Genomic DNA, 24,851 nt, shown 5'->3' with positions numbered 1-24,851 from the left:
AGGAATGTAACTATTTTTGTATTTCTTTTGTCCAAAGGTATAGCAGGAAATCATCAAGCATATATGAAAACAAATCTGAGACATCAAATGTGGAAGCATCTAACAATAAAAACAGGAATTCCAGTCCCAGTGCCAGACAAAAGAGAGGTAGGAGTTATGAGACAGAGCTTTTTGCTTCCAGAGGGTAATATTTTTATTTTTGAATGGTTGTTTATGGAGTTTGATGAGGATGTTGGTTTTTCTCATGTTGGGTTTCAACAATACTACAAAGCTGAGCGAGTGGACCATGAAACTTCCTGAACACCCAACTGTTACCAGTTCAGCGTTTTTCGAGTCTGAGTTTTGATGCACTGCAGCGCTCTTTATACAACTTGTGGGTTTTTTAAATAAAATTGGGGGGGCAATAGTATGTGTATTTTAACCTTCTGTATCCTGGCCAAGTCGGTTTCAATTTTAAGGTTTTGTAAGGACTTTGCTAACTAATTTCCTTACTTTACATCAAAGACATTTTTTTCCTCCCCTGTGTATAGGTTCCCCTCTAGTGTATAGTAAATAAACAGACATGCGGTCACAGAAAGTCCCCACTTTATCTGAGGGCCTAAATACAATAGATATATTCTCTGCAATGTAGGTTAAAATGAACACTGAAAAGGAACTGGATCTCATCTGGCAGTAGCAGAGACAGCAAATACTGTTTCTCTTTTAGGTAGTGTTTTGAAATGTTAGAGCAAAGACTTTTCTAATAATATAAAAAAGGAAATTGTGAGATCTTAAAAAAAGAGATGAATCAGACAAAGTAACAGCAGGCCCCTTTATAAATAGAGAAGGTAAAAAAAAAAAGTGTGGGGTTTTTTTTCTTTGAAAAATAGGCTGTTCACTGAAAGATTTGTCATTGCACCAAGTTTTGATTCTGGGGAGAAAGTTATGGATTCTTCATTTAAAAATCCAATGTCAGAAACCTGTTTCAGTAATTTTTTTTTTTTTTAATACGAATTTCTTCTTAAATGTAGAAAGGTTGCAAGGCAGTCTTTCATTTGGAATTCATAAACCCCCATTTAAAAATCCAGGGAAACTGCTGGTGCTTTCTCATTGCTGCGTCTCCCACACGAGTGTGGGAGCGGGGATGCCCTACGCGCCGGTTTGCACTCCTGTCCGTCGCTTCCCGTGCCCGGTTGCTCGGGGCTGCCGCAGGGACCCCCCCCAGCCCGCAGGGACCCCCCAGGGACCCTCCCCAACAGCTACACACGCAGCCCCGAGCCCGGTGCTCTGCCCAATCTGCCTCTTTTGTGCCACCTACCGACTGCCGTTCTCCCAGCACCTACGTGGTCAGCCTGAGCACAGAGAGCTTTCAAACCCTGTTTGCTTCCTGCAGTACAGCGAGGGGGAGACACCACTACTGGCAAGCTATTTCAGTTTGATTATTCCTATGGATGAGTGCCTGTGGTTGAGTTATCTACGGTATTAACCAGTGCTTTGTGTGGACCAGCTTGGTAGATTCGCTGACTTGATGCTGTAAGGGAGCCAAGTCCTGCAGCAACCTCTGGGGACCACCTAGTCAAACCACCCTGCTCAAAGCAGGGTCAGCTGGAGCAAGTTGCTCAGGGCCGTGTCCAGTTGGGTGCTGAATATCTCCAAGAATGGAGACTCCAGGCTCCTTGGGGATGCTGTCATAGCCTTTAACCACCTTTGCAGTAAAATAGGTGGTGTTCCATATTTTTTAATGGAATTTCCCATATCTCATTTTGTGTGACTCCAGGCTCCTTGGGGATGCTGTAATAGGCTTTAACCACCTTCACAGTAAAATAGTTGGCGTTCCATGTTTTTGAATGGAATTTCTCATCTCTCAATTTGTGCCCATTGGCTCTCATCCTGTCCCTGTGCTCCACTGAGAGGCATCTGGCTCCATCTTTTTTACTTGCTCCCATCAGGAATTTCTGTACATTGATAAGATCCCTCTAAGACTTTTCTTCTGCAGGCTGAACAATCCTAGCGCTCTCTCCTCATGTCAGCTACTGCAATCCCATAATAATCTTCATGGCCTTTCACTGGATTCACTCAAGTGTGTCCATGTCTCTCTTGTACTGGGGAGCCCAGGACAGGTCCCAGCACTCCAAGCGTGTGTCACGTGAGCTGGCAGGGCTCTGCCCCACGCAGCCCAGGATGCCATTGGCTGCCTTTGCCACAAGTGCGCATTGCAGGCTCATGCTCAACCTGTTTCCCATGAGGACCTCATCCTTATTAACTCTGGAAATGGTTTCTGGGGTTATTTGGTATACCTGTAGAATGAAGGAAAAGGTTTGCAATAACTCAGGTGGAGACAACCTGTTATTGGAGACCAATCTCTGACAACTGTTTGGTGCTGGGAAGCTGAAGGAAAAGGTTTGCAATAACTCAAGTGGAGACAACCTGTCACTGGAGACCAATCTCTGACGACTGTCTGGTGCTGGGAAAATGGGGACTTGTGAAATCCCAAGGGGTCCCTCAGAGAAGCGATGTAACTGCGTGGCTCAAGTACTACCATGTGTACCTGCCCCCTGTACACAGGCGCTGGTGTACTTGCTGCACGACTCTGCGATAAGGAAATACTATGGATTTTCTTGCTCTATGCAAACAGAAAATAACTATGTTTTATACACCAGTTTCTGGATTCTTTATAAGCTACAGCACCTTTACAAGGATTGCCTCGCAGTGGGAGCAGCCATGGCAGGGCCTGGCTCTTAGGCCAACGCAGGCAGTCTGAAAGCCAAAACCGCTTCCCAGTGCCCCTGTGTGCAGCCCCACAGCCGAGACCCCCGCTCGGTCGCAGTTCCTCACCAGAGGCACCTGCCCGGCCCAAAGCTGGAAGGGGCTGAACCACACGGATGTAATACTTCTGTATCGTTAAAATCTGTTCATCTCACGCCCACCTACGCATGCAGGCACCTCGGATCCTGCGTTACCTTGGCTGCAAAGCAGGAAGTGATGGGATGCGCTTTCCTTTGGAAGCACAGCTTGTCTGTCTCTTCCTTGTCTGTCGAGTGTGGATTCACTGTCTCTTCATGTTCCCGTTGTACTCCTGGTCTTCGTTAGTGCCTCTAATGATTTTCACTTGGCAGCATATGGAATAGAGGAGGAGAAAGGTAGCCATTAAATCCGAAGGCACAGAACCAGACAGCCAACACATGGCTTTTCTCCTGCTCCTTCGCCATAAGCCACCTGTGTGCTCCCTGTCCACACAAAGAAAGGGGCAGATGCAGGATTTGTCGGGAATGCTCGGATGTGGGGGTTTGATCTAGGCCCACCTCTTTCCTGCAGTATGAGTAACTGGGTACCGTTCAGACCCAGAGCCTCAGGACCTAGATCCATCCATGAATTATCTCTACACAGGCGACTGGCGTGGCTGGCTGTTTGTGTAGGAGCCTGGCAGGTGAGCTTTGCTGGCATGGCACTCCCTACATCCCAGCAAGTCATGAGATCAAATGCATGCCTATACGCCAGCTTTGGAGGCTGTTAGAAAGGCTTCAGCAGGTAAGGCTGAGAGCGTGTCAGCCACGGGGCTGGTCAGGGCTAGGGCTGGATAGCAGAAGGGGCACTGCTCACAACCTTGCTGTCTGTACGTGTCCTGCGCTGCAAGGCTGCTTCTCTTATTTCCCCCTACAACCGTGCTGTTCCAACCACAGTGGTGTGTTTTCATAGCAAGAGATGCTGGATCCTTTGTGATGAGCTTGCTGCTAAACTGTATTTTCCTTTGATGAGAGCTACATCCCTTCACCTGTTTTCTTTGGTTTTGTTTCATTGTTATTCTCCATTAAAACCTCACTGAGCCAAACTCAACCCAGGGGTCTCTTTGGCTCAGCTGGTTTAATCACCCTGACCTCATGTCACCTTTCTAATTGATTAGCTCTTGCTCAGGCTTGAACTGAATCAAAATTTATTTATTTTAAGTTGTCATCCAGTGCTAACCTTTCCTTTCCCATAAGCTGAACAGCTGACCCTTCCTTCCTTATTTCTCTTCCCTCTCCCTCTCTCTCCTAGTTGATGCTTCCACCAGCCTTAACCTTGAGCGCACAGCGCTTGCTAGAAAGCGATTCACATTGCAAGGTCTTTCCAACCGCAGAGCTCCACCCAAAGGTAAAATCACCCCATGCAGCATTTGGTCTCTGGCCATCTGTCTCCTGCACTCCCACAGTGTTCTGTCCATCCCATAGTGCCATCCATCACTATTTCCTAAAGTGCTGCTGCATCTCACCAAAACGCTCCTGTCTGACACACACCAATGGCTCCTCTTCTCAAAAACGCTGTTACCGAAATTCGCTCCCACGGCAGTGTTGGCGAGGCAACCCTTGAGCTGACTGGTTGGATCTTTTACTGGTGCACAGCGCAAATAACACTCATTTCCAGTTTCTCTCAAGGGCCAAAGTGTGAATGTGTTTTGAACCACCAGCCTAACTTCTTTCAGCAGTTTACTGGCTTGAAGGGAAGAGTGTCGTTGTGTTGTGCGACGCGAGGCTTTCGTGTGTTCAGTTGTTCGTTGGTTGGACCTCTTTGCTTTTCTCAAATGGTGCTCAGCCATGGCCCACTGGTTACACCGAGGGACCGGAAGATCTGGGGTTTATTGCTATTTCTACTTAATTATGTTATATGACACTGTAAAATGGTGTGTTCTGAGTCTTTGTGCATGAATGTTTAGTAGACACTTAATATCCACGAGCAGAAAGCATTGTGTGTTCCTGTGGATGCTATACGAGGGAGAGACTTTAGAGGGAAGAAGGAAATGTGAACAGAAATTAAATTGAACCACTCTTTGCAATTACTTTCTGAAAAGATAATGTCGTTACTCTTTTTATTGTTATCATATGACTTTTCTCCTGTTCTGATAAACCGTATTTATTCCGTGAGACAAAGGGTTAGTGTGCAGTGATGAAGGGGGTGAGCATCAAAGGAGGAAGAAGCAAGATGAAAGAATAAAAATGACAGTGTTATAAAGTAGACGAGAACACAGTGAGCACCAGAGCAGCCGTAAGATTCTGGCTGCAAGGTTAAGGCTGCACTTGGTAGGAAGATCCAAGATGGACAAATCAGTTCAGTGTTCTCAGTACAAAAAAAGGGAGTGGTTTTCAGAGGTGTGTACAGAGATCAGAAATGCAGTAATTCGGATGAGTTTGGATCTGCAGTTTTGGTTTGGGCCTCTTTTGCTATTTTATCTCTGTTTTTCTTGTCAGGTGAAATGTCTTGCATGGTATGCAGCAATTCCGTGTTCCAGACAGCAAGGCACGGTTCAGAAGAGTTCATACCTGCAAGCTGTAGGCACTCTCAGCTCCACAACTTGCTGGGTCTGGTTACCTGAGACTCCTGTCAAGCCCCTCTATTACACAATGCCCCATTGCACTTTCTTGTGCTGCTCAGCAGCTAATCTGGCCCCGGCCTAGCAGGCAAACAGCCTGGATGGTGTGCAGAGTGTGCCCGTTTCTGCGGGCGGTGGCAGTGCGAAGCTGTGCTAGCGCTGTGGGGACTGGCCGTTGAGGCCATCAGAAGCTGTGGGAAGGTAACAGAGGAGTTACTGCGATTAGAGCTTGCTCTGCTGTTGACCCCGTTGTCTAAGGGCTCGCTACTGACCATGGCAGGAGATGGCATGCTGAGCTGAGCGTGCTTTGGTTCAGACCCGCTGTGTCCATGCCCAGAACACAGAAAAGGGAAGGTTTAACCAATAAAATAACAATACTAGCTGGGGGGAGGGGACAATTTTGCCTGGTAGATATCAACTGGCAGTGGAGCATGGATGCTCAGAGCATTGCTGAACTGTCTGCCCAGGCTACATATGATGGGGTAGAAAACATTGTATACCAGCACCTTGGTGTTCTGGCCAAAGGAAGGCTGATGTCTGGAGGAGCAGCTTTACCCTCCCGCACTCCAGCAGCAGGGATGCCGGGGCAGCCACAGCAGAGCTGGCAGCAACGCGTGCAAAAGCCCACACCCTGCATCTTCCCCGCCAGCGTTAGCTGTCCTGGTTTGCAGAGCCAAGCTCCTACTCCTCAGCACTGGCACAGGGTCCCTAAGGGCTGCGTGATGTGGTGGAAATGCAGCCCAACACCGTGATTGTAAAGTGAAATTTGTTTGTTTTTTAGTAAGGGCAGCTACAGCAGCCTAAATGTGGGGTCATTCTGTTGTAATGATCCCCGAGAGCAGGGTTTAACCTCCCATTTTCCGTCAGCCTCTTGGGAGGTGTGAATAAGGATGTACTTGAATATATGTGCTTTCACGAGTAAAGCAAAAAGGAGGTGTATTGGCAGATACTGAATTTACAGTCTTTGTACAGAGGCCAACCTACAGGTAGAATTGCACTGAGATTTTTAGGGGCGGACATGGTTTCCTGATGTTTTGGCATAATGAAATGTTCTAGGAATTGCTATCCCACCAGTCATGCTAGTTTTTGCTCCACTGGAAACATAGAACAAATGTGAGATTTCCTAGGTAGAAATATGGAAAAAAATAAAGTGAAATGTTCTGTGACTGAGCACTAAAATAAGAAAATGCGAAGATGAGGAATGGGAAAGAGAATTTTGAAGATCCCTGGCAAGGAAGTTTTCACAGTAGTATCGTTCTGGACAGGACACTTAAACTTGAAATTTAAAATCCCGTGAAACTTCCTTTACCCCAGTGCTGTGTGCCAGTTAACTATGGGGAGGGGAAAAAAGAGACCCAGAGAGAGAGATAAAAGCTAGACATGACAGGAGAAAGACAATTGAACAGAAAAGTCTCTCTGAGTCACAGGCACCATCTGGGAATGTCTGGGCTGAGATTCAGAAAAGCATGTAAACACGTGCCACAGAGAGCTTTGCGTGATACTACGCCTCACCTACCTCAGGAAATTTCTGAGTAAAAATTGAACCAACCCTTCCATTTTTACCCATGTATTTCTTACGTATTTTAAAACATAAACCCATGAAAATCACAAAGAGTGTTTGACAAAACTGAAAAGCTTCATCAGATTATTTGAAGTAATTTCTAATACCATTTTCAACGGAGGTGGTGTCCTGGTAGAGTTGAGTGCCCAAGTATCTTACTGAAACTGAGATTGGAAGTGTATGAAGAGTAGGAATGCTCCCATGAGTAATGCAGCACATGTGCTTAGAGTGTTTCCAGCAGAGGAGACTAGGAGTTATCCTGGAGTATCTGTAAGCAAGCAACCTTTTCTCCCAAGGGGTGCTGCTGTAATTGGCAAGTGGAAGTGTATTGATGCGCTTGTAGATGTGCAGACACGGTGTCTCAAGAGCTGCCTGATGACCTCAGCATCTTTTCAAACGTCATGTGCTCCCTGAAGCTGACAGACAGACAGCCCATTTATACCTTGGACCTGTTTATGAAATATTTGGAGTCAAAAATGCTGTTCACATCTTATAGGGAAATCTGAGGAAGTTGTGTCCTCATTCCTGAGCGAGCTCTGAGAAAAGGCAGGATCCTAACTGGAGTAAAAAAGCTCTTTTCCCTTCACTTTCTCCAGGCTGGTTTGTACCAGTAAGGACGGAGGCTCAGAGAACATTCTCAGGCACTCACACAGTTAACTTGTAGAAATGACAAATGTGAATCCAAACCATCCATATTTGGTTTTCAGTGTATTTCAGGTCAGTCATCACAGAACAAGCAGTTCAGTGTCTGAAACAACCCCAACCTCATCTGTAGACACACACCCCGCTCTAACCGTCACACTCATCTCTGTGTTCTGTAGCTGGACTTAGTCACTGGTGGGTTGCTAAAATCCTAATTGGCGTAAGTCTCCTTTCTGCAGTATTAAAATCGGTGTGATTGGAATTGCTTTGAAAATATGTTCATATAAACTCTTTTCTGTGCTTTTCACTTTGTGGAGGGTATTTTTCCTGGCTGTTTCAGAGGAGCAACCTACCTTTTATTTACCCTTTTCCAGCTGCTGCTTTGCTTTGGACATCTTTTACCCCCAGTGCTTATTAACCTCTAATCCTGCCCTGCATTGCATCTGTCTGTTCTCCCAGATCCAGAATCAAAGGAAAGAGAAGTTACCCGTCGCTTTTCCCTAGCCTCCTCCATCAGCACCACAGTTAATGCTCCTGCTGTGACCAAAGGTACTGTCATGCTGCTTGCTTAGCTCCCCTTCTCCCTTCCCGCTGACTGATCCCGTCACTGCCAGCTGCTGTTCACCGAGTGAGTACCTCAGCCTGGATTTTTGTCAGGGCAGGAGGTTCCAGCAGAGGAAGAGTCAGGAGCAGCGTAGCACCTGCGGGGAGGCAGGCAAAGGCATTTTGAATGTGTATCAAGGTGTGCTGCCAGCATATAGAATGACTCTGCTCAGTTTCTCCATCATAGGCTTCCAAGAGTGGTGCTGGTTTCCATGGAAACTGGATTACTTTTTGGCTGATGTGGGGTTAGGTTTCCAACTTCTCCCTGCTTTGGATTAACTGAAATTCAATAGAAATTATTTCTCTGTTTCCCTCAAGCTGTGTAGAATGTTTACTTTCAGGAAGGAGAGAATCTCCTCATTGGGTAGCAGACATCAGATCAGAAAGACTGAAATCAAGGCAAAAAATGGAGTAGCAATAGATGCTGGTTTTAAGAATAGTTAGCATAATCACAATTTTGATTAGAAGTTATGATTGCAAGGCAATTTTCAGATGTGGAGGGGAGGTAGGTGCCTAGAATGCGCTGAACTCTATGCACTTTGTGTGGGAAGATCCCAAAGCTGTAATTATTATTTAGAGTAATTATTTAGAGAAAAAGCACTTTTACAAATTTACTTTATCGCACTAGTGCCAACATTTAAACTCAAAAGCAACCCGTGCATTTGGGCAAGCTGGTTGTGTTGAGAATCTGTAGGACTGTAGGCACCTGTGCCTACATGTCAGAGTTGCTTTTGAAAACAGACACGTGGCCTTACATCAAATTCTGAATATACTGTCTTTTGGCAGTTCCTGGAATGAAGCGGGGAACTGATTTGGCAGTTTAAGGTTTGTGGGGCAATTCCCACACCAAAATAGAAGGGAAAATGGCTGAATTCCTTGGTATAAAAATTTCTGCTATGTATTTGTGAGGAAGAAGGTTGCACAGTACTCGATGTAGCGCATTCCAAATAGTTGTGGAGGATATGAACCGTATCCTCGACTGTGCAATGAAGCAACAGGTGTCTGAAACAACCTACTGCCAAGGTGTCATGAAAGAAGAGAATAGTGGGGTTTACTGGCAGCGTCATATTGCCTACAATGTTCTTTGCCAGCCCCTTTAGACCACAGCACTACGACATCACTACAAGGAAATGGCATAGCACAGGACAAGAGGTTCTCATAGCTTTATGCCCTTGGCAACAGCTTCAGGAATACGTGATTGTTATGGGCAGACTGAATCATTTCCCAATATTTATGCTCTAAAATGGGGAACAGAAAGAAGCACATATGGAAGGAGAACGGGAAGCCAAGGGTTGTTCTTTCTTGTGGTTTATTGAGGACAGCATGTGTGAGTTACAGTTAAATTCAAACTTTGTTACCATTCCACAGGACAGCATGTGTGAGTTACAGTTAAACTTTGTTACCGTTCCACAGAAAAAAATCCTGCCCTAGGGTCCTGTCCATCACAAGGTCACTGGCAATTTTTTGGGCTGCTGAGAAAAACTACATTTGTAACAATTTTAAAAGCTAGAAAGCAAAATCAATGCTTTCCAATGAAGTGCTTTATTTACAGCATCTGCTTTAGGGAAACATTTCCGCTGACCAAAGAACTGAAGCCTGAGTCTTGTCTCGGGATTAGCCGGATGCAGGTCTAGCCCAGGGTGCTTGGATCGTCTCGCTCACGGCAACTGCATCCTGCAGTGTGCTGATCCTGGCTGCTCCCTCACATCACCGGTCCGCACGTGTGGGGTCAGCACACAGGAGAAGCACTGCACGTGGACCCGTGAGGGATGCCCTCCGCTTCCGTGGGGCACACGTGTTGGCTTTTGTGAACTTTTCCCTGCCAGCCTCACGGGTGGAAAGCTGAGATTGCGTCTGCCGGCGTTAGTGCCATCTCCTGGACAAGCGTGAGGGAAAACGTCCGTGAAACCTCACCGGAGGCACATGCGTTTACTGTGTCGTGATGCCTTTTGCAAAAAGGGGTCTGTTTCCTCTCCGCATCACAGAAGTGTTTATCTTCACCACCTAGAATTTAGGGGTTGGTCATTTTTCTGGGCAAAATGAAACGTATTAGGCAGGCAGCGTTTCTAGGTAACGGGAAAGCAAGTTTCTCCTTTAACAGTATTTACAGCCTTGTGACTCTGCAAACTTCACACAGGTCCCCTTGTTCCTGCAGTTAAAGTCAAGAGACACGAAATAAAGAGTGACCCAACTCCCCTGGGGTTTGAAGGTATGAGTACTTCCATCCTGCATGCAAACCTGTTTGGCACTGAATTCCCATCTCATCCCTGGTGTGGACAACACTAGGGTTTGGTGTTGGTTTAACTGTGATGAATGCAGCTTGTCACCCCCTGCCTGTCCCCTGCACTCATCCTGTATTTACCAACTTTCACCTAGGGATGGGCCTCAGTTAAAACCCCAGTTCTCTGCCTGCTTTGGGAAGTAACGCTCTAGACTCTGATCTGGATCTGGATTTTCTGTCTGGCTCCTACCTCACTCCGTGGAGTGCAGCAGCAGGGAGCCAGGGGGCTAATTTTCACCTTCACCTGCAGCCTGGCCGCTTGCATCCCTCTTCCCTTGTTAGTGTCTGTACCGAGTAAGGGGAGCAGGAGCCATGGGCATGACGACTGCACAAGAGGCTGGACTGTGCATTGACATCCATTTAAGGTGCAGTGTTTCATTTCAGCCAAGCAGAATTTCCACCTGCTTGTTGCAGCGGATTAATCAATTAATGTTTACTAAACAATACCAAAGTGTTAAACTGGGAAGTTATTCCCCAGCCACTGAAAGATGGCCAGCTTCCATTGTCAGCTTTTCCCTTTGCATGAGGATTTGCCGGAGCGTGTTGCTTTGTTCCCTCCTGCTGCAGGACGGGGAGGAGATAGATGTAAGCCAAGGAATCCTGCCTTAGGATTGTGTTGCTCTGTACAAAACCTTGGTAGAAAGGGCAGGTGGCCAGGTCAGTGAAGGAACTGGTGACATACTGGAGCTATAGCCTGTGTCACTCCCAGTAAAAGAGGAGACTGGAACAGAGAGGTTGGAAGAAACAGTTCAGAGGCAGCAGAGGAAGAAGTGGCAGCGCATTTCCTCTTGCCAGTGAGCCCTGGCACTAAGTTTGGAACATATCCTGGCACCCAGCGCCACAGTGTCCCAAACTGTGGTGTTTATACCTCAGTTTCCTCAGTGGCAGATACTCCTGTTCTCCATGTGGCTGCAGAAACAGGGGTATTTTGAGGTGCTATTATCCATAGGATAGAGCTGAGTTGATCCGCACTGGTTAAAAACATGGTCCTGCTGCACACATGCCTCGCCAGACTGAGTTCCTTTAAGTGGGAAACGGTGAACATTATCATCCCTTTACCAGAGGATGTTGTGCTATTGCCAGAGCTCTGACAGAGTTACTTCACGGAGGATTTGATGTACTTGGATAAAAGCTTCCCTCACAAAATTGCATTGCAAGAGCACAGTCATTCATTTCTGGCTGGGAAGAAGAGCCTCCCGACTTCCCTTTCACTGCTACATGGATGGGCATCAAAATGTGCACCATCACCTGCAGCATGCTTTGAAATGCTGCAAAGAAAACATCTTAAGAACAAGTAAGACATCTGTAGTGAAATAGAACACTGCACTGTTCACCCAGCCATCCTTTTCCTTAATTAACATCCGTATTTGTTGGATTCATTTGGCTGTTCTCTGTCCTTCTCAGACTTAGTTTTTCTGTGGAATGCTGCTGGTTTTTCACTCATTGGTGTTGGTCATGTGTCTCCTCTTTTGTAACTGTTGGACCCCCGTCCGCGTGTTTGTTAAAGAGACTGCCAGTTGCAGAGGTGGTACCGGAATTCACGTTGTTCTGGTTGTCTGGTCACTGTTTCCCCTCGAAGACACAAAATTGTACTTCCTGTCACAGATGCTTTTGAGAACACCATATTGGCCCAGACTAAATGTAATACCGGTTCCACCACGAGACCTGTACCTAGATCAGCTTCACAGACAGGTAAACAAAACTACAACGCTTATTGTCTCAATTTGGGAGTGTAATATCAATTTATAGTATTTACTCTTTTTAGCTTAAAGAGATTTTTCTGTTTTAATGAACATTGTCTCTCACGAAAGCAATGAAAGAACAAGCCCTGATCACTAGCAGGTATGGAAACAACCTCTCAGATTCTGTTTTTCTATAGGCCGGGCACGGCTGAAAATAACTCTTTTAATTGATGTCAGAGAATTTGATCTGAGTTATTTTATGAAGAACGTAAAATTTAGGCTATTTCTTGGTCTCTGAAATTAGAATAGCAATTTGTATGGAAGAGGAAGGCTCGTGCATGTATTTGTAAGGAATCCTTGCTGATTGGGTTTCTGCCTTGGATGCTTCCTACAAGTAATAGTGGCAAAAGATTCCCTGAAGCTTTGCTAAGCAGGAAGGGTGATATCTTTTACTTCTGGTGTTTGTAGCCCAACCTCTGAATCTGAATTAAAATGGCAGTAGCACTGTAAAGCTAATTAGGGTTGGTATATTCCTGTACACTGAGCCAGTTGCTGGTATTCCGCTGGTGTGATTCAGCTGATGGAGTACGTGCTGCACGGTCTGTAACTGAAACGGTCTCTTCTGCCTCAAAACGCTGTTGGTATAGACCTTGGCAGGGACACTCACCACCCAGCCCAGGAGAGGCATCACACCCCGCAGAGTGTGGCTGACCTGGCCGTAGCTGTAGGGCTGTCACCGGGGATGCTGCGCGGGTGGAAGGAGGTCATTGTCCCACTGGTAACTGAGCTGCCGTGGTCAGGGCAGCCACCCCGCTGTGACAGGGGAGAGGAGAAGGGCCTGCAGAGCTGCAGGACCGCTTTGCACCAACCGGTGCTTGCAGCAGGGAGGATGGACACGGGGAGGGATTAAATAGATCAATTAATAAACCTCTTTCTCCCAGATCAGATCACTTTTCTGTTTACTCCCGGAACGGCCTGACTTGATTTCGTATTGTATGGGGCCAGGTTTTGGTGTGCGCTGCGAGTGCTGGGTTATGCCAAGTCCCACCACACCAGCGTCTGGTTCTGTGCCTTCTCAGAGCAGTGGCCCACGGGCCGTAGAGAGCTGGAGTCGGCATCTGCTCAGCACAAGTCCCTGTGACTCAGCTAACGCGCCGCAGGTACCTTAAGAGGAAGGCACGAGGTGCTATGACCGACACCGTCCAGCTTGTGTCTGTGTGGGCTGCGGGATCCCTTGGTTGATGCAAAGTCTATTTTCTCCAAGCTGGACTGCAGCCACCCCTGACAGAACACGGACAGGCATCACGTGCGAAGGACAGGGTAGGGCCAGGCTGCCCTCTGTGCAGGAGAGGCTGTTCTGCCCTTCCCTCACGTGAGCCTCGGGCAGGCAGGTCTTGTCAGGCTCAGCCTGAATTCCCCTCAGGATGCATCCTGTGGGCATGCTTTGTAGGTAAAGAGATCGGGCTTGGGCTGGAAATCTCATTAGGTGTCTTCCACTGGGCTGGGGTATTTTTGCGTGCAAACCATGCGATTTTGCTGCTAACAGCAGAAATATGAATGAGATCTTCACTATCTACTACCAAAGGTCTGGTTGTCTCTGTGCCTCGCTGTTTACTCCATCCCTTCCCTGCGCTTCAGCCTGCTCCAGGGGACAGTCTTGTAAGTTGCTCAGGTGGCAATATCACCTTTGGGTGAGATGGAGGTGATAAATCAACCAAAAATCAGTGGCTTCGGGCTTCTGGATATAGATAAATGTGTGGAGGTGAGCTGGAAATGGAACGAGCATGATCTTCTGAAAATCACGTCAGCAAAAGGGTGATCTGCTGCGGCACTCGCTCTGCAGAAATATTCCTGGTCCTTGGCTTTTGTGGATCCTGAGCTGAAGAGCTCGAGCAATGCTTAACACTCAGGGTGGTGGTGGACAGGCACACCGTGGCCACACAACCTGCCCTCCCGCAAATGACAGCAAGGGGTACAGGTTTTACAGAGAATAATGGCTGCGGGGTAATTTTTATGGCAAAATCAGGGCACAAGCTGTAAAAAGGTCCAAGCAATTCAGTAAGTGGAATAGTGGGAAGTGAACCTGTGGCATTTGTTTTTAAAAGACTGAGTCTGAAAGAGGCTAATGACTGACGGCTAACTCTGTTTTATCTCCTCTGAAAAGGTTGGCCCAGCAGGCAAATGCCGTCTCTAGACACATTTGAAGATTTCGAAGCCATCCCCTCCAGCACAGACGAACTCTCCAACTCTTCGGACTTGGAGGAAGAGACCAACCCTAACAATGTAATTCCTTTTTCCAGTTTCACTGCTCTTCCCCAGCGTGACCTCCTCTTTAAAGGTCATGATTTAGCCTGCAACGTTTGGGTTCGTACGAGCCTTAAATTCACGGATGTGTGGGAAGGCAGAAGATGGGAATTTGATCTGGGGTGTCGGGGCATTATTCCAAGACTATTTTATCGATCAGGACCACAGCTGTAAGCTGTAGCTTCGCCTGTGTGGGTAGGCAACACAAAGGAGGAAAACTGAGCCTTTAAAAAAGTGGTTTCAGACTTTTGCAGATAATTCAACCTGGTGTCGCAAACACGATTTCTGTGTCAAAATAATGGCTGGCTGGTTAATTCTAAAGCCTGAATGCACAGCAGAGTTCTGTCCTAAATTCAAATAATACTTAACCTGGGCTTGGTAAAAGGAATAAGAAAGGATACAATTTGTTACAGCAGAAATCTCTGCCAGCCTGAAATGCCTAATCCAGTGTTTGACTGAACTCGCTCTCTTGCACCCTCTTCTTTCACCCATAGTGACTGTACTGCTGGTGCACTGTTTCCTTTCAGGGCACCAATCTTTTCCGGGTAGAAGGCAGTTTTGACAGCTGTTTCCCAGACTCTCTTACACTCGAGGACGGAGATCTAGTGCAGTTTGTGCAGGAAGGAGAAAACGGTCAATGGTAAGTACAGCAGAGAGACAGAACTTGACGGGTAGAACAGCTGTAACCTCCTGGGAAAATGGAAAATGGTCAGCAGAATATCAAAGCCTCTTCGAAATGGGTCCAGAGCCACTCACCCCGTTGACCACACTGAAAGAGGCAGTGGGGGGGGGGGCACAAACATAGAAGCAGCTTTGGTTAATTCCATTCCACATCCCAAACACTTGAGACATGAGGTTTAAGAGGATGAAAGGTTGCATAAAGGACACAGAGGGGACTATTTGGGCTTTTGACACCAAAAGCCGGAAGGACAACTGTCACAGCAGCACCCTCCCATAGGATACGGCAGTGAGATCCCCATGCTTCCACCGAATGCAGCAGTGACCCAGGGAGCATTCTGAGCCCCAAAGGCTTAGAAATAAGATGTGATTGACCAAACGGAGTGAATGTGTCCCCTGTGAGCTCACACAGGTCTCGGCGTACGGCTGACGAGTGTTCGGAACGGACCTGGCTGGACATGTGAACTCTCTTTCCGTGGGCACTTCAGAGGCAGAAGGTCTGATCTCCTTGAGGCGCCCACGCAGTCAGACTCTTCACTCCCCACGGAGATGGGAGCAAGTCCCATAGCATGAAGTAGGTGGGGAGTGAACTAAACCCATCCACCCTGGATGATGTTTACAGCAGGGGGGATGGGCAGCGTGAAAAACTCAGTTTCTTCAGCGCTGACGTTGGCCCAGGGTCTCAGACACAGGCCAAGGCCACTGCTTCCGTGCCCACACAGTCTGTTTGCAAGCCATCTCCTTCTAGGATACGGGGTGAAACACCGTCACCGGCTACCTGTAGGACTTCCCTGCATCCTCTGCCTTCCGTCTCCATCTGGGAAATAGCTGCCCAACATACAGCTCTCAGGAGCACAACCAGGGAAAGGGAATGCAGGGAATTTCACTGACTGTTCTCTGATTTTCAGGTTAGTGAAGAAACTGGTCTCTGAGAAAAGCGACTGGGTTCCTTCCAGTATATTGCAGCCAGCAGAGGGGGACAGCAACAACATAATTAAGAACAGCAACGCAGGTAACAGAGGAATTGTGTTACTGGTGCTTTTTTTTTTCCCTACTAAGGAAGGATGTGAGAAACAGTGCACTTCCTGTAATAAAGTGCCCGGCCTGAGCGCATGTCTGCGCTGCAGTCCCGGGGGATGCAGCTGAGCTCGCCCGGTTTGCTGCCTTCGGTGTCAGAGCGAGGTAGGCACAGCAGCTTACCTTGGCGTGGTTCAACTGCTTTCCCTTTCCCAGGCAGAACTGGAATCTTCCACCAACCTCCTCTGGCTGCCAGTGCCCAGGCTGGCTGCTTTACAGCTAGCCCAGGTGTGGCACGTGGCAAGGTGTGTTGTAACTGCAGGACAGCTTTCATCCCGACAGGCAGCATTTGGGTTTACACCAGCATCGGGGCTGCGGTTCTGGTCGAGGTCTGAAAACACTGAAATCTCATGAACTGTTACCGCTTTCATCGTATTTCACTGCTGGCTCCGAAGGCTGGAGGAAGGGCTGCTCTGATTTCAGCCCCATCAGCACAAAAAGCACCCAACAAGCTGTTCTTCAGCTTGGTTCTAACCTAACGCCCAAGCAGGCTGTATGGGAAAAGCTGAATCTCGGCAACTCTGCTGATCAAAGGTTTACAGTTTTAGATTGATTTATGCCTATCCTTAACTAGAATTTACCAAAGTGTGTCCCGCTCTTCTCCTGGTAACAAAAGCGACATCTGGCACAGCCATTCCCTGGGACCTGTGACAGGGCGCTGCCACCATTCTGTCCCCAGCTGCTGGTTTCCTTTGATGGTTTTTTGGGTCAGTTGGTTAAAGTGAAGGAAACTCTTTTGAGAGCCAACCAGGATTCTCTGCTGTGGCTTAAAGGGAGTTTGGTGATTGCTGCTCCTTCACCTCCGCAGCAGGTCAGTTCTGCCTTCGCCCTCCGCCCCTAACCCTGGCTCTCACTTCTCTGGCACGGCTAATGCTTCCAAACAAAAATCTGCCCCCACACTACAGTCAGTTACACACCAAAGGAGCCTCCTTGCCTTCGGTGGAGGCATTAGGAGAACAGGGCAGTTGTCATTATTTACTTTTTATTTTATTTCAGGCTTTTAACAATGAACCTCAAGACTGTAGCTGGGAAACCCCTTAGACATGTTGTAGTGACACTGCCCATGTCCTCCTTTTCAGACATGTACAACGATTCCTGCAGCACGGCCTCAGTAGAGTCCGACACCAAGGAGAGCGAGGTGGCCAGAAGCTTCCCAGCAGAACAGAGGGCTGGCAGCTGAACAGCAGGACCAGCCTTCCTCAGGACCCCATCCATCTCTCTTTATTTGGGTGGACGCTGGATCAAAGTTGCCTTTCTCACAAGCTCTGAGGTTCATAATTCACTAAAACTTTATCAGCACGAGCGGACGAGAACTGTGCTGTCCACCTGGCAAGCTGGGAAACACAGACCTGAAAGGAGCATTACAGACATCCACAAAGCATCAAACCCCTCCTTCATTATTAGGGGAGAAAAAAGCTTCTCACGTTGGTTATCAAACTGTTTCAGAAGATGTGGCCTAAATTAGGTCGACAGCAGAGCTGAAGCATTACTATGCACGCCCCTTCTGGCACCACTGCCTGAGCAGCGAGTTACTGCGGAGGGACACACGCACCGTGCCGAGCCCTTGCTCTACCATGGGGTCGTCTGGAGGTTTTTTCTCCTTTGCTTGCCTCTGGCTGTGCCTTCCCTGTCCTCCTTAATTCCAGCGGATACATCACAAACGTGCCCTTTTTGCTGACGGTCAACACCAAAAACATCCCGTTTTTGGGTGGCTGTGGAAGGGAAACCCCTGGCTTGGACCGTCAGCGAGGCTTCGCGCAGCAGCGGTGGGAGTGCTTTTGCAGTGGCGCCGGGAACGACCTGCTGCGGCGGCGTGTGTTGGGGTCACGCTGGTGGCAACTCCTGGCTACAAGGTGGAGGTGCAGGGCTTAGCAGGGAAGCAAAGACGTGTGACAGCTACTGTGACAACGAACAATTTGAACTCCTTTCACAATCCAAGTCATTCCTCTGCAGTCTGTGGTTGCTGGATCACAATCCTTTGCATTTAGTGCCGAGAATTCCGATGAATGCCATTTAACGTCATGGGTTTGAGTAGACTGCATGCTTCTTCCTGTGCTGGGCTATGGAGTAGATACATTTCATCCCCCGTTTGGAATATACTTAAGCACTGCATATAGGTGGTGAGCATTAGATGCTCCGAGGAGTGGACAGGGTGGTGGTGTTAAACACTTCTTGCCAGGACGTTTGATCAAAGGACTGTACCGAATCTCTGTCACGCAAGGATGTAATGTAAAATATAAAGTGATTCCAGATGTTGTTATTCCTGTACAAGCCATTAGCTCATTTAGAGCAGCTGTTAAGGCACGAAGGCATTTTGGTGGCGATTGGGTCTTAGGTCCCACAAAAGCTGCTGGTACTTCACTAGAGGTAAGTGTTGACGAAGGGGTGCAAACGGGCAGAGACCAGCCTGGTAAGGATGTCCCCAGAAGCTCAATGAGCGATTGGCTTTCACTCTCAGGGGTTTTCTGTTCAACCCTGAGACTAGTGGTGCTCAGTGTAAATAACAAAGGGGCAAAAGCACTAACAGTGGAGATGAAGCAAAACCAAAACCCTTCTTTTAGTATTTGAGCCTCTGGGCAAAGTAGTAGGAGTCTGTCCCGTTCCTGTTAGCGTCTTTGCAGGGACCCGAATGTTTTCCTTTGTGTCTCAGCAGAGGCTGGCATTGCAGATATCCCAGTGTGTGAGTCAGGATAGCTCTGAAGCACTAGGATAGTCCCATTCAAGAAAAACCCTTGGAGTAGGTAAAGGTTTAGTTGGATTTTGTTTGCCTGTGAAGGCTTATTGGTTAATTATGAGTTGCACTGTGGCAGTTAATTCCCTTGGTTCTTCTAACCCTACGTAAACTCTGTGATTTCTGGCATTTTCTGCTCACGACTAAAGGACCTGAGGGTTCTGTACCTTTCTGGAAGCTGATGTTGCCCTACAGAGGTAAGAGTTTGTCTGTTTTGCGCTGGTTGTGTACCTTAATGATGTCGCAGGGGCTCTCAGGAACACGAATCCCGTTAGTCTGCTGTAGCTATGCGCAGCTTGAGGGAAGAACTGATTCCTTCTGGTCCCTCCAGAACATATGCAGTGATATTTTCTTGTGGTGCAATTATTTTATCCTCTCCCTAAAATGAGTTTGTTTGGTTTCTGTATTGCTTTCAGTAATTTTTGCACAGTCTGATGTCTACCCCTGCCCTAAGAACAGGAGAGGGAAAGGGTAGGGAGCTTGGATTGCACAGCAGTGAATATAGTGAGTGTGTGTGTGTGTGTGTGAGAGATGGGGCTGGGTGACCCAGGGTATGTGAAACTGCCAAAACTAGGATTTGTGACATTGCTGGCTGACGGTAAGATGCAAACCTGCACTTTGGAGGAGTCTCCTTCTAACAGTGGAATGGCAGTGGGGTGTCTGGGAACGGAAGGCAGAAGATCAGGTATTGTCAGTCCATTTCCTACCTCTGCTGTGTGCAGGGTGACAGCGTGCTAGTGCTATATCCCTTGGTGCCTCGCTAGCTTCCTGTGAAATGGGACCTACTGGATTCCCCGTATGTTGAATTCTGATGCTAAACTTTATCACGTATGCAAAAATCGGGGACCCTGAAGGGGCGAGCAAAGTATTCAGACCCCTGTGTACCACTGTGCCCTCCGTGTTAGTCCTGCGGGGCAGCCTAGAGCCGGAGCAGGGAAGAGGATCGCTGCAGAAGCGTCTCCTCTCTCCCAGCTCACCGCCCCATCACGACAGCTGCCGCGTGGGCTGCAGTGTAACAATTCACCCCCGGCTTTGCTTTTCTAAGCGATTTGTTTTGTTTCCAAAATCCCATGTTTTACCCTGTTGTACCAGAGCTGGAGTCACTCCTGCACTGTGAATGTCCTGGGGGTGGCGGGTAACTCCCTGCCCCGTGGCGGTGTGTGGCAGTGGCACGGCGCGCTGGACCCAGCCGTCGCTGGGAGCTGACTGTACCCCAGCTCCCCTCAGACACCACGGAACCCGAGCAGGCAGCTCGCAACCCCTCACCTTCCTGCAGTGCGGCCAAAGGCAGCTCACCGTCTTGGTCTCCACGTTCCAAACCCAGCCCGTGCTGCAGTCCTTGCAGCTGCTGCTGGGGAGCGACGGGCCCCTCGCCCGGCGGATGCCTGCGGTGCAGATGGAAGCGAGACAGAGCCACGCTGCTGGGCTTGCTTTTGGAGGATGAAGTTCAAGACAGACCAGGCTGCGGACACGTCTCAGAGCAGCCAACAAGAAGTAACCTTCTGGCTTTGCTGACAAGACAAAATGGGGTTTGATGACTTTTTCTTTTAATAGTAGACAGGATAGTCTTTTAATTACCATGCTTCCGTCAAGCAAGGAGATAATTAAGGGAATGACCCTCCATGTACAGTCTAGAATATGAATTGGTAATGTCCAGCAAGACTACTGTGTACGTTAAGGTATACGTGTTCTGTAGGTAGGTCTTTGACACCATCATTTTCAGGTAGATGGACCTAAAAATCATAGTTTTCAAACAGGCATTTCATTTCAGTGTTGTTTGGAGATGACACAGTGACCAGAAAGTCATTTAAAAGTAATGGTTGCCACTACGCCTCAGTGGTAGAAGACGAGGTCCAAGATTGGTGTGTGCTGTAGCAGCACCTGTGGTTGAGCACTGTGCCCGTGCAGTGTCACCCCCGAGTCCGTGCCAGCTGCTTGCCTGCTCCCCCCGGGTCTGGACTGGTGAGACCTGCCCTCTGGGCTGAGGTTTTGGGTCGGATCTCCTCCCTCCGCTCTGCTGCCAGCTTCCGTGAACATGCAGAAAGTTCACATTCTCGAAACTGCCCTCGGCTCAGTCGGGCGTAGTTGGGCGACGGACTCCCTCCTTGCTGGCGGTGAGAGCAAGCAGATGGATGGGCAGTCGCCGTCCTACCCGTCTTGCTTTCAGAAACCAGGCCGAAATGCAGCCGGGCCTGATCCTCTCCTCCTCTTACAGTCCAGCCCCACCGAGTGGAAAATCAGACCAACGGTTGTTGTCATGATCCCAAACAGCTGCGGCCAAACCGTGTCTGAGCAGTGGCTTTTCTGCCAGTGACAGCCAAGCTGTGCACGTGTCTCAGATTCTGGTTGTGTATGTGACAAAAAGCCATCTTATTATCCATAATTTTCTTAAACTCCAAGATTTCAGACAGGAGTGGGTATGAGAAAGGCCACGCGCCTCCTTTCTGAAAATACTCAAAGCCTGGCTTCAAATATATATATATATATGATTAGAAATATATAAGGATACTAAGAAAAAAAAGAGCCAAATTGTGTATTTCTTCTTGCAGCTGGAGCTGAAATAGCTGCTGAGGTTTCCTCTCCCCAGCTGAGCATTGGTACCGTCTGTTTTTCTTACGTATTTTCCATGGTGTTGATAATGATGTATTTGTATATTGTGACTGATGAGAGATAATCAGACAGGGAAAAAGCACAGGACTGCCTGTCCTTTTTCGCCAGTCAAGACAGAATGTATGAATTTATTACAAGAAAACAGTGTGCAAATGACCTTTCTGTAACTAGGCCATTCTGACCTGTGTAGAACCACACTTTGTTTGGAATTTATAAAAACTGTAACTACAACAAACCCATGTGCTTGACGTCTCTGTATGAAATAACAAGTCCGATGAGCTTGCTTTCTGTTCAGCACACCGGAGTATCGGTACAGGCACATCAGCGCGGCTGGAAAAACCCGCCCATCGCTCCAACCGAACCTTATTTGTCCAACGTGTGTCACAAAAGGCACAACGTGGGCCCTTTCATCGTGTTCCTGAATCCCTGGGCCTCGCAGGAGACCGCAAGGGTTCGCAGACGGTTCCGAGTTCGGATGCTAACGCCGCAGCCGTGAGGCAAGGAAGTCGTAGGGTAACTTTGCTGTAGCTACCCCCAAGGCACCCGCAGGCCTTTGGCTGCCCGTGGTTTATGGGGCAGCGCTAACCGACCCAGGTGCGTGGTGTGGCTCACGTAGAAGGCAAGCAGGTGAAAATGAGGCTGTAGAAACACAACCCAAGTATGGAGAGCAAAATAGTTTGTCCGTAATTTCAGCCCGTATTCATGTTTCTGGGGGCAAACTTCACCTCACTCGAGATTTCAAGTCACTGGCCCTACGTTACTGCAGTACAAGATTGGTATGAGAAAATGAAGGATCGGGATCACATCAGATCCCCGGTGTGGACATTCCTTTGTTCCCCTCCCAGCCCTGGCAAAGGCGGAGGGCTGGCAATGCTGCCGCAAGCGGGCGTAACGCCTTCCTGTTGCAGATGGCTGGCGTGCGGATGCAGCTCTCGTCCCAGCGGGATGTGCTTTGCAGGGCACGCTTCACGGGACATCGGTGGGTCGTGGGTACGTGCCGAGGGTTCTGGGCACGGAGCTAAAGGTGAGAGACCCCAGCTGATCCTCCTTGAGGCTTGGTGCTTGGAGCAGGATGGAACCAGCCAGCAAAGGCTGCCAATGGTCCCCACCTGGGACCAGAGCCCGCTGGGGGCTTTGCTCAGCCCTGTCTTGCTTTCAGCAGGTGCTCTGCGGAGACAGCTCACGATCACACCTCTCCCTTCAGTGCTTTAACATAAAAGGAGGAGTTTAGCCCTAAAGAAAGTACTTGTTTTAAGCAGAGGGGGGGTGCAGCTGCAGTCTGCACCAGGCCACCCAAACTGGGGAGCATGAAGCTCTGTGTGGCCTTGCAGAGTCCCAGGGCTCAGCTGCAGTGAAAGCTTGACCCCCCCTGTTAGCCCCACAGCCCTTTCTGTTTCCACCTTCTTTCCTAACCGCCGTTTATTTCCCTCTGCAGCAGCGTAGAGACGAGAAGCGTTGGTCTCTCCACCTCCTTTCCAGCCATGTGACCGAGCCCTCCCTGCACCAAGTGAAACTTTTCAGTCCCCAGAAGACCGTGGTTTCCTCCCCGCCGGCTCAGCGCTGAGAAGCAGCATCTCCCAGGCCTGTAGCGGTGCTGACCATGGGGAGCAGCGCACAGCAGCTCGTCTGGCTAACCCTTGCCTGCGGTGAGTAACGTCCTCCATCGCTTCTACCAGAAGAGTGGGAGAGACCGTGCTGGTTTGGTTTCCCTCCGGTCAGGACAGCGGCACCTAAAAGGCTGCCAATGTTAAATACTTTTGTTGCCAGCGCTAAAGGTGCTTTTAATTAAGTCCCACTGCTAAGAAATAACTATAACTACGTTTAATTGCAGCTGGCATAGACTTAGTCTGATGCCTTCCCCTGTGTTTTCCCCCTGTGCTCTGCAGTGACATAAGATCTGACTGTGATGGGGACAGACTCAAAATAGCACTATAAGGTGGCTTTTTTGGGCTTGCTTTTCTTCATTAAAAATAATTCCTAGACCAGCAGAACTGACTGGAGGCCTTGAGTGAGTCAAGCAGAATAAAAACTAGGTGTTGCCCGAGCCATCTGTCTGCCTTGCGAGACGCAGAGCACGCTCAGGAGCGCAAGAGTGAGGTGGGGGCCTGGGGAGGGCGGAGGCCGGCTGGGGCTCAGCGCGGTGACAAAGTCACTGTCCGTCCCTAATGCTGCCCTGTGAAAACCCGGGGGGGCAGCCCGGTGAAGGACGTGTCCCAGCAGGTGAACTCATCCCTCAATACCTGCAGCAGGACACAGTCTGCCAGGTGAAGGCCGGAGCGTGGTTTAATCCGTGACGGCTCCTGAGCTCGCTGGTGGGGTGCTGGAGTTCTGCTGCGTGCTTTGCCGTCGGCACGCCGGGATCACCCCCGTCCCGCTCCCCGCTCTGCAGCGGCAGCGCCATGAGCAGGGAGAGAGCCCGGGGACTCGGCCACAAGCAGCTCCTGCCATCTCTGCTCTGCCTTCCCACTCCTGCTCCGTAGCCAGAGCCTGCTGAAGCAGCCCCGAACCGTACACACGGAAGGAGGGCGAGCTCAGACTGAGGGAAGTAACACTGGTAACTCAGTGCTCTGTGGGGCTGGTTTTGACCAGGAAGAACCTGTTTCCTCAGCTTTTCATCCACTTTTTGTTGTTCCTTTAGTAATTTGTTGTGATGAGAGTTTGGGGGATAAAGGTCTGATGGGTTGGAAGTTCAAGAAACTGCTCCTATGTTGGAGGGAAAGGATGACAATAGTGAAACCTCTTAGAAAATCTTGGTGCTTTTCCACTCAAACGGAAGCAGCTGGAGCCCGTGAGAATGTTTCCAGGGATTGCAGGAGCTGGGTCAGGTTTTTGTGTCCACATGAAACCAGTCAGCTAAACACAGGCATTTCTGCCGGGCAGCATAAAGCAGAACAAACCTGCTGGGCGGCTGAACAGCGTTGAGTGTGTGGTTAGACAAGAAGGGGAAAAAATCCTCAGCAGAGTTTGTTTTCACCCATCGCTTACAGGACGGCAGGCTGAGAAATGTCCCAGCCAGCCCACGGCTCGGAGCGCTCTTCCTCCCACCATAATGCTGCCCTCGGCTCAGTCGGGCGTAGTCGGGTGACGGACTCCCTCCTTGCTGGCAGTGAGAGCAAGCAGATGGACGGGCAGTCGCCGTCCTACCCATCTTGCTTTTAGAAACCAGGCCAAAATTCAGCCGAGCCTGATCCTCTCCTCCTCTAGCCTGTTCCAGTGTGTGATAACCCTCTCGGTGAAGAACTTCTTCCTTACGTCCAATCTAAACCTCCCCTGGCGCAGCTTGAGACCATTCCCCCTCGTCCGATCATCTGTCATTAGGGAGAAGAGACCAACACCCATTTCTCCACAACCTCCTTTCA

The 24,851-nt window shown here is 48.9% G+C and overlaps 2 protein-coding genes across 2 annotated transcripts in view; both read left to right on the top strand.

Annotated features, from left to right (window-relative positions):
• Nucleotides 1-17,331, top strand: part of LOC104517330 (guanine nucleotide exchange factor DBS-like) — a gene marked incomplete at its 5' end in the record, with an annotated part of 40,995 nt that extends 23,664 nt beyond the window's left edge. The window contains 9 exons of the mRNA XM_010161947.1: nt 38-147; nt 4,015-4,110; nt 7,986-8,075; nt 10,267-10,338; nt 12,016-12,102; nt 14,257-14,375; nt 14,924-15,036; nt 15,983-16,086; nt 17,231-17,331. Of these exons, the coding sequence (XP_010160249.1) occupies nt 38-147; nt 4,015-4,110; nt 7,986-8,075; nt 10,267-10,338; nt 12,016-12,102; nt 14,257-14,375; nt 14,924-15,036; nt 15,983-16,086; nt 17,231-17,331 (892 nt within the window). The remainder of the gene's footprint in view (nt 1-37; nt 148-4,014; nt 4,111-7,985; nt 8,076-10,266; nt 10,339-12,015; nt 12,103-14,256; nt 14,376-14,923; nt 15,037-15,982; nt 16,087-17,230) is intronic.
• A 5,761-nt stretch (nt 17,332-23,092) lies between these two features.
• LOC104517329 (lysosome-associated membrane glycoprotein 3-like) overlaps nt 23,093-24,851 on the top strand; it is a 19,349-nt gene continuing 17,590 nt past the window's right edge. The window contains exon 1 of the mRNA XM_010161946.1: nt 23,093-23,138. Coding sequence (XP_010160248.1) covers nt 23,093-23,138 — 46 coding nt within the window. The remainder of the gene's footprint in view (nt 23,139-24,851) is intronic.

Source organism: Eurypyga helias, unplaced genomic scaffold (assembly GCF_000690775.1).
Source record: "Eurypyga helias isolate BGI_N326 unplaced genomic scaffold, ASM69077v1 scaffold10982, whole genome shotgun sequence".
NCBI classification, from domain to species: Eukaryota; Metazoa; Chordata; class Aves; order Eurypygiformes; family Eurypygidae; genus Eurypyga; species Eurypyga helias.
The sequence above is the reverse complement of the archived record's forward strand: the minus strand, read 5'-3'. Positions and strand labels throughout refer to the sequence as shown.